Source organism: Oratosquilla oratoria, chromosome 12 (genome assembly GCF_046742065.1).
Source record: "Oratosquilla oratoria isolate Oo_2021 chromosome 12, ASM4674206v1, whole genome shotgun sequence".
Classification (NCBI taxonomy): Eukaryota; Metazoa; Arthropoda; class Malacostraca; order Stomatopoda; family Squillidae; genus Oratosquilla; species Oratosquilla oratoria.
In genome coordinates this window covers 54,950,015-54,958,573 of record NC_134788.1, presented here as the reverse complement: position 1 = coordinate 54,958,573, position 8,559 = coordinate 54,950,015, and the positions used below count along the sequence as shown (strand labels likewise).

Genomic DNA, 8,559 nt, shown 5'->3' with positions numbered 1-8,559 from the left:
CCCCATACCATACAACACAATGGAAGACTGCATTATACACAATCATGCACGCAAACAACACAACATACACTCTATAAAGGATTTGTGAGAAAACCCAGTTTCGGCTGTGGCATTCCTTGGGGAGACGGGACTGCTCGGACAGACAGTCTAGGGAACGACAACAACAACAGCCTTTCCCTCCCTATCCTCCTTCCCATTTAGCAACTCCCTAAAATACTCTGTCCATCTTCCTCTTATTGCTGTCTCTTCCATTATTATCTCCACCTGCACCTTTTACATTTTCTTCTCTACTTGATTCTCCTCCTCTTCCACTCTTAATTTCTTTCCAAAACATCTTTTTATTACTTTCACATTTTTCTGTCACATCTCTCCTCTTTGCCCCCTTCATCTTATGCTTTACTTCTTTTTTTCTTTTCCTTGTACCTCTCATATGATTCTCTCATCCTATTTTGGAACCAGTATGTTGATTCTTGCTTCTTCTTTTCTACAACCTTCTTTGCTTCCTCATCCCACCACTCACTGCCCTTTTATTCCTCCTGCCCTCCTTGTTCCACAAACCATCCTTGCACACCTTGTGACTCCCTACTTGAACCATCCCCATTCCTCCACTCCTAGTTCTACTCTATCCTTCACTTCCACTTCTCTTTCAGCTTTTTCTTGTACTCCTTTTCTTTCTCATTTAAGCATTTTACTTTAAGCACCTCCCTACCTTCTGTCCTTTTCCTCTTTCTACTTCTGTCCTTCACTCTCAACTTACATTCCACAAAAAAATGATCTGATATTCTCCCACTCTCCTAAGAATATGTACATCCAAAATTCTCCCTGGGTACCACTAAATTGAATATACAATATAAATGAAAAAAATATATGGAAATATAACATCCTATCTACCACCCTTCCATCCACCACCCTCTCCCCAGTGTACTTATGCTTGACTTTCTTCCTAAACACTATATTTGCTATCATCAACGCTCTAGACACATCACCATCAACTCTCCACTTCGATTTTTTCCTGGAGCTCCACACTTCCCAACCACTCTGTCTTTTGGTTCCTTTCCTACCCTAGTATTAAGGTCTCCATATACCACCACATTGACATTTCTCCCTAAACCCTCTATGCACTCATTTAAATCTATTCATAAACCCTCCCTTTCCTCTACACTCTTCTCACTACCAGGCCCATATGCACTTACAAAAACCCACATCTCCCTTCCCAGTTTCACTTTCATCCACATTAACCTTGAAGAAACCTCCTTCCACTCCACCACACACTTACCTATCTATTCAATTACCAGTTTATCCACCTCTTCTCTCCCTTGTCCTCTCTTCACTCCTGAGGCCCTCCCAACTACACTCCCAAACTCAAACTCTCCCCTCTCTTTCAACTTTGTTCCACTCAATGCCAACACATCCATTGGTTTTCTCACAAACATACTGTCTATCACTTCCCTGTTACTCTCATCTATACCACATCCACACACATTAAAAGACCCAGCCTTAGACTTTTTCTTGTACTACTTTTTCTTCCCTTTTCATTTAAGTATTTTTCTCTGAGCTCCTCCCTATCCTCTGTCCTTTTCCTCTCTCTACATCTATCCTTCACTCTCGACTTACCTTACACCAAAAAATTATCTGATATTCCCCAACTCTCTCTCCTCAGAATATGTACATCCAAAATTCTCCCTATTTTTCTCCTGGGTACCACTAAATTAAAATAGAATGTGAATAAAAAAAATATGGATATAGAAAAATAAATATAAGTTTAGATAAAAGATAAATGAAATTGAATATAAGCTATAAATATATGAAAATATAGATATATAAATAAATGTAACAGAAATAGAAAAATACATAACATGTAAAACAAATTGTAAATTATAAAAGATAAAGTATAAAACTATGGAATTTAGAAGAAAAAACAAAAACAAAACAGGAAACTAAAATATTGAAAATGGAAAACTTACGTCTCCACAGGTTTGGGTTTGATATGTATTGCCTGAAACTATTACACTCACACTGGTCCCCTTTTTCCTCATGAAGCAAAACTATACAGGTGCTCCTCCAATCCTCTGGTAGTCTACCCTCTTATAGACAAATATTAATCAACCTCACCAGCCAGTCCACCATCACTGTACCTCCCTTTTTAAGACATTTTACATGACACCCATCTAATCCAGGTGCCTTACCTGCTCTCATCATTTTAATAATTGGTTTCACCACATCTTTTCTTATTTCCCTTCCATTTACCTCATTCATCACTGCCATTTTTTTTAGTTTCCTACTGCAACTACCTTTTCTTCCCCATCCTCCTTCATATTTAGCAACTCTCTAAAATACTCTGCCCATCTTCCTCTTACTGCCGTCTCTTCAATTATTATCTCTCTGTCTGCACCTTTTACCTTTTCTTCTCTGCTTGATCTCTGATCCTCATATGGAAAGTACAGCTACAATTTCTTAGATCAATTTTATTTATTCTGTTTTGCTAAAATGATAACACTGTTACACCACTTACCAGTTTATCTTTAATAATGTGACTTGCAGTGGCAGATCAAGGATCAAAATTGGGGGGGAGGGGAGCTAACCTGAATTTTGTAAATGTAGATGACATTTGGGTGGGGGGTGCCTAACCTAAATTTTGTATATATGATTCTTTTAAAGAGGTGAAATCTGCAGCATGAAAAAAAATATTTTGAATATGAATTGAAGTATGTCTTCTCACTTTATTTTTTTCACCCAGAATATTGGGCAAAAGTAATACATAATCTTACATTTTAAAGATTTACCCTCAATTATGTGTTGAATATACTTAAACTTCTGCCACTGTAATACTACTTTCTGCCATATACCAGTGTACACATGACAGGTTTCTCAACCTCTTCAAAGAGGTAATGAAAGAACAAAATTGGGGGTAGAGGGGGGGCGGGATTCAGCCTCCTCAGCCCACCCCTTTGGATCCACAATTGGTGACTTGCATCACTTGTTTGAGTCATATGAGTGAGATGAACTGAATAAACCTTCCTGTTTAGATTGAGGTTTTGTGAGCCCAATCATGGAATGTTATGGAGATGTATTAAAATGTGACTGCTGTGGCCAGTTGGACCCTTCCTTACTTCCAAATCTCATAATGTGAAGAAAATATTAGTAATTTTGGTCATGGTGGAGAGTATATGCATATAGCTGTTGGATGGTTTTCAGCACATTTCTGATGAAAAAGTAGAATAGCACCATATCTGTTAGTATTTCTACCTATTTTATGTTATGTGATGGTATGTACAAAGGGTCTGTTAGGTACAAAGGGACTTGAGTATGAAAAGATTTGTGTACAAAATATCTACAGTCCCATTACAATGTATTACACAATATTATATATATTTTTCCAGGATGAGGGTAACTATCAACATTTCTTTGGAAGAGTTATCCATAGACTCCATACATGTCATATGATGAAAAGGACCCAGTGTGATTTCTGCAGCATAGCTATATCACAAGTCATCTTGGATGTTGTGTGGTGACCCACACTGGAGAGAAGCCTTTCCAATGTGACCTCCTGTGCAATTCTGCTGCTTTCTCGTAAAAGGGTTCTCTCGCACAGCGTATGATGACCCACATAGGAGAGAACCTTTTCCAATGTGACCTATGTAATGCAGCTTTCTCAGATTTCATATGATGACCCATACTGGAGAGAATCCATTCCAGTGTGGCCTGTATGATAAAGCTTTCACAAAATAAAAAGTGTTTCCTCAAAGAACTCATGATGACCCACACAGGATAAAAACCTTTCCAGTGTGACCTGTGTCATTCTGCTTTTTTAGTAAAAAGTTCTCTCATACAGCATATGAGCATTCACTCAGGAGAGAAGTCTTTCCATTGTAGTAATTGTGATTATCCTTTCTCAATAAAGGGTAATCTCACACAGCATATGAGGACCCACCCATACAGAAGAGAAGCCTTTCCAATGTGACCTGTGTACTTATGTGCCTAAGTGCTGCCCCAGGGTATGTGCCCCCCTTCCCATGGCGGTGATGAGTAAAGGTTCTCTGTGACAGACGGCGTGAATATGTAAAGATGACATCTGGGGATTTTCATGTTTGTTTGTGTGGGTGTGGGTGGAGGTGTAAGTGGGTTGTTTATTATTTTTCATAATCATTTTTTGCTGACAGGCTGAAGAAATGAGGCTTCCTTTTTGTGTCATTTTGCGAGAAGAAAATGGGGGTGAAGGGGACCTGCTCAAGGTTGTCCGTGACCTTGGTAACAGAAAGGTCAGCTACGGGGAGTTTTGCCATTGTGTGTTGTAGTCCATAGAGGGTGCCAGTGATTTGGCACTATTCTAGCATAATAGCTTAAGTGCCGCCCCCTAAATGTGCCGCCCCAGGGCATATGCCCCCCCCCCCATGTGAGGGTCATGCCTGTGTGATTTTGCTTAAAGAAAAAAAAAAATCACTCAGTATATAAGGATCCACACAGGAGACAAACCATTCTAATGTCGCCTATGCAATAAAGCTTTCACACAAAAGTGTCGCCTCAAAAATCATGTGATGACACACTGGAGAGGAGCCATTCCAGTGTGACTTGTGTGGTAAAGTTTCACACAAAAGTGTTTCCTCAAAAATCAGATAATGACTCACACAGGCATGAAGCCTTACCAGTGTAACCTGTGTGACTCTGCTTTCTCAAGAAAAGATTCTCTCACACAGCACATGAGGACCCACACAGGAGAGAAGCCTTTCCAGTGTGACCTATGTGATTCTCCTTTCTCACAAAAGGGTGGTCTCACAAAGCATATGAGGACCCACACAGGAGAGAAACCTTTCCAGTGTAACCTGTGTGATTCTGCTTTCTCACAGAAGGGTTCTCTTACACAGCATATGAGGACCCACACAGGAGAGAAGCCCTTCCACTGTGACCTTTGTGATTCTGCTTTCTCAAGAAAGTGTTATCTCACACAGCATATAAGGACCCACACAGGAGAGAAGCCATTCCAGTGTGGACTATGCAATAAAGCTTTCACACAAAAGTGTCACCTCAAAAATCATGTGATGACTCACACTGGAGAGGAGCCATTCCAATGTGATCTGTGTGATAAAGGTTTCACACAAAAGTGTTTCTTCAAAAATCACATGATGACTCACACAGGAGAGAAGCCTTTCCAGTGTGACCTGTGTGACTCTGCTTTCTCAAGAAAAGATTCTCTCACACAGCATATGAGGACCCACACAGGAGAGAAGCCTTTCCAATGTGACTTTTGTGATTCTGCTTTCTCACAAAAGGGTGGGCTCACAAAGCATATGAGGACTCACACAGGAGAGAAGCCTTTTCAGTGTGACCTTTGTGATTCTACTTTCACACAAAAGAGTGGTCTTGTAATGCATATGAGGACTCACACAGGAGAGAAGCCTTTCCAGTGTGACCTTTGTGATTTTGCTTTCTCACAAAAGGATGGTCTTAAAAAGCATATTAGGACCCACACAGGAGAGAAGCCTTTCCAGTGTGATCTGTGTGATTCTGCTTTCTCGCAGAAAGGTTCTCTTACACAGCATATGAGGACCCACACAGGCGAGAAGCCTTACCAGTGTGACCTTTGTGATTCTGCTTTCTCAAAAAAGGGTAATCTCACACAGCATATGAGGACTCATACATGAGGGAAGCCATTCCTGGACAATTTTTTTTTTATGCGGCTTATAAAAGAGTTCTCTCACAAAGCATATGAGGACACAATGGAGAGAAGCCATTCCTGTGATGCAGTTTTCTTGCAAAAGAATCACCTTAAATATAATGTGATGACCCCCACAGAAAAGTAGCCTTTCCAACGTGATCTGTGCAATTCTGCTTTCTCCCAAAAGAGGTCTCTCAGTCAACACATCGCGATTCACACTGGAATCACCATTCCAGTGTGACCTGTGAGATGAAGAATTTTTGCTCCAAGTTTGTTGCATGTGTGCATATACATGATTTACAACTAGTTTGCCATATACAGTATATAAATGACATGGATGAAGGACTGGAGTGTTATATAAATTTCTTTGTAGATGACACAAAAATACTAAAGTAAGTAAAAATAGAGGAAGATTATGAATCATTACAGTTAGACCTAAACAAAATCTGGAAATGGACTCAAAAGTGGGAAGTAAACTTCAGTATCAAGAAGTGTAGTATAATGGAGTTTGGAAAAAGTAAAAATAGAATATCAAATTTTAAAATTGGTGTAGAAGTCAAAAAAGTGAACTCGGAAAGAGCCCTTGGAGTATTGATCAGCAAAGACATGACACCGGACAAACACATCAATAAAATAGTCAGAGAAACCTTCAACCTATTAAGGTCAATGGAAGTGGCATTTGACTACTTGGATGAGGAAATTATTAAAAAATATTAGTTACACTAATAAGAACAAAACCAGAGTATGCAGCAACACTATGGACACCCATTACTAAAAAGAATATAAAGAAATTAGAAGGAATACAAAGAGCAACGACAAAGTTGGCACCAACTCTCCAAATTAACATATGAACAAAGGTTGTCCAAATTGGAGCTACCAACTCTGGAACAAAGAAGAGAAAGAGGAGATCTACTGACTATATATAGAATCATGAAACGAATGGAAATCCTAGATAGAGATGATTTATTAAAATGGGACAATGGAAAAGCAAGAGGATATGAAAATAAACTAAAAAAGAATAACTATAGAAGAGATCTGAAAAAAAAATATATATATATATATATATATACATATATATATATATATATATATTTATATATATATATATAGCTTCCCACATAGAGTGGTGGATACCTGGAGTAAATTAGATAAGGAAACAGAGTATGCAAACACTATTCAAGATTTTAAGAAAAAACCTTCCCATATAATATAACTAGGTAAATACATGGTGGATTTCTCAACCTCTTTAATGAGGGAAAGAACAACTTGGGGGGGGGAAAGCTTCGGCCCCCTCAGCACCCCCCCCCCCCCGATCCACTGGTGAGTTCCATCACTTATAAGTCATGTTTAGATTGAGGTTTTGTGAGCCCAAACATAGAATGTTATGGCGTTATATCAAAATATAACTGTTTTGGCTAGTTGGACCATTCCTTACTTCCAAATCTCATAATGTGAAGAAAAATTTGAGTCACTGGTTGTGGTGGGATGAATATAAATGTAGATGTTGGATGGTTTTAAGCACAAATCTGATGAAAAGTAGAATAGCACTATATCTGTTAATATTTCTACCTATTCTATGTTATGTGATGGCATGTACAAAGGGTCTGTTTAGGTACAAAGGGACTTGAGTATGAAGTGGTTTGTGTGCAAAATATCCACAATCCCATTACAATGTATTACACAGTAATATATATATATTTTTTTCTCCCAAGGATGATAACTATCAATATTTCTTTGGAAGAGTTATCTGTAGATTCCATATATGTCATATGATTAAAAGGATCCAGTGTGACATCTGCAGCATAGCTATATCACAGTTCATCTTAGACATTGCATGATGACCCACAGAGGAGAGAAACCTTTCCAATGGGACCTGTGCAATTCTGCTTTCTCAAGAAAAGATTCTCTCACACAGCATATGAGGACCCACACAGGAGAGAAGCCTTTCCAGTGTGACCTGTGCGATTCTGCTTTCTCACAAAAGAGTACTCTCACAGAGCATATGAAGACCCACACAGGAGAGAAGCCATTCCAGTGTGGGTTGTGTGATAAAACTTTCACAAAAAAGGGTTATCTCCCAAAGCATATAAGGACCCACACTGGAGAGAAGCCTTTCCAGTGTGACCTGTGTGATTGTGCTTTCTCACAAAAGAGTTATCTCACAAAGCATATGAGGAACCACACAGGAGAAAAGCCTTTCCAGTGTGACCTGTGTAAATCTGCTTTCTCAGTAAGGAGTTCTCTCATGCAGCATATGAGAATACACACAGGAGAGAAGCCTTTCCAGTGTGATAATTGTGACTATGCTTTCACACAAAAGAGTGCTCTCACACAGCATATGAGGACCCATACAGGAGAGAAGCCTGTAAAATGTGACCTGTGCAATTCTGCTTTCTCACGAAATAGTAATCTCAAACGGCATATGAAAACCCACACAGGAGAGAAGCCATTCCAATGTGATCTTTGTGATACTGCTTTCTCAAAAATGGGTACTCTCACACAGGAGAGAAGCCTTTACAGTGTGACCTGTGTGCTTATGCTTTCTCACAAAAGGGTAATCTCACACAGCATATGAGGACGCATACAAAAGAGAAACCTTTCCAATGTGGCCTGTGCAATTCTGCTTTTTCAAAAGAGAGTTCTCTCACACAGCATATGAGGACCCACACAGGAGAGAAGCCTTTCCAGTGTGACCTGTGCGATTCCGCTTTCTCACAAAAGAGTACTCTCACACAGCATATGAAGACCCACACAGGAGAGAAGCCATTCCAGTGTGGCTTGTGTGATAAAACTTTGACAAAAAAGAGTTATCTCCCAAAGCATATAAGGATCCACACTGGAGAGAAGCCTTTCCAGTGTGACCTGTGTGATTATGCTTCCTCACAAAAGAGTAATCTCAAAAAGCA

The 8,559-nt window shown here is 39.4% G+C and overlaps 1 protein-coding gene across 1 annotated transcript; it reads left to right on the top strand.

The window, feature by feature from the left end:
* Positions 1–3,387: 3,387 nt before the first annotated feature.
* Positions 3,388–8,236, top strand: LOC143032067 (uncharacterized). The gene is made up of 2 exons (XM_076196532.1): positions 3,388–5,636; positions 7,455–8,236. Exons 1-2 carry the CDS (start codon positions 4,617–4,619, stop codon positions 8,226–8,228), a joined length of 1,794 nt encoding a protein of 597 aa, XP_076052647.1. The 5' UTR covers positions 3,388–4,616; the 3' UTR covers positions 8,229–8,236.
* Positions 8,237–8,559: the final 323 nt, after the last annotated feature.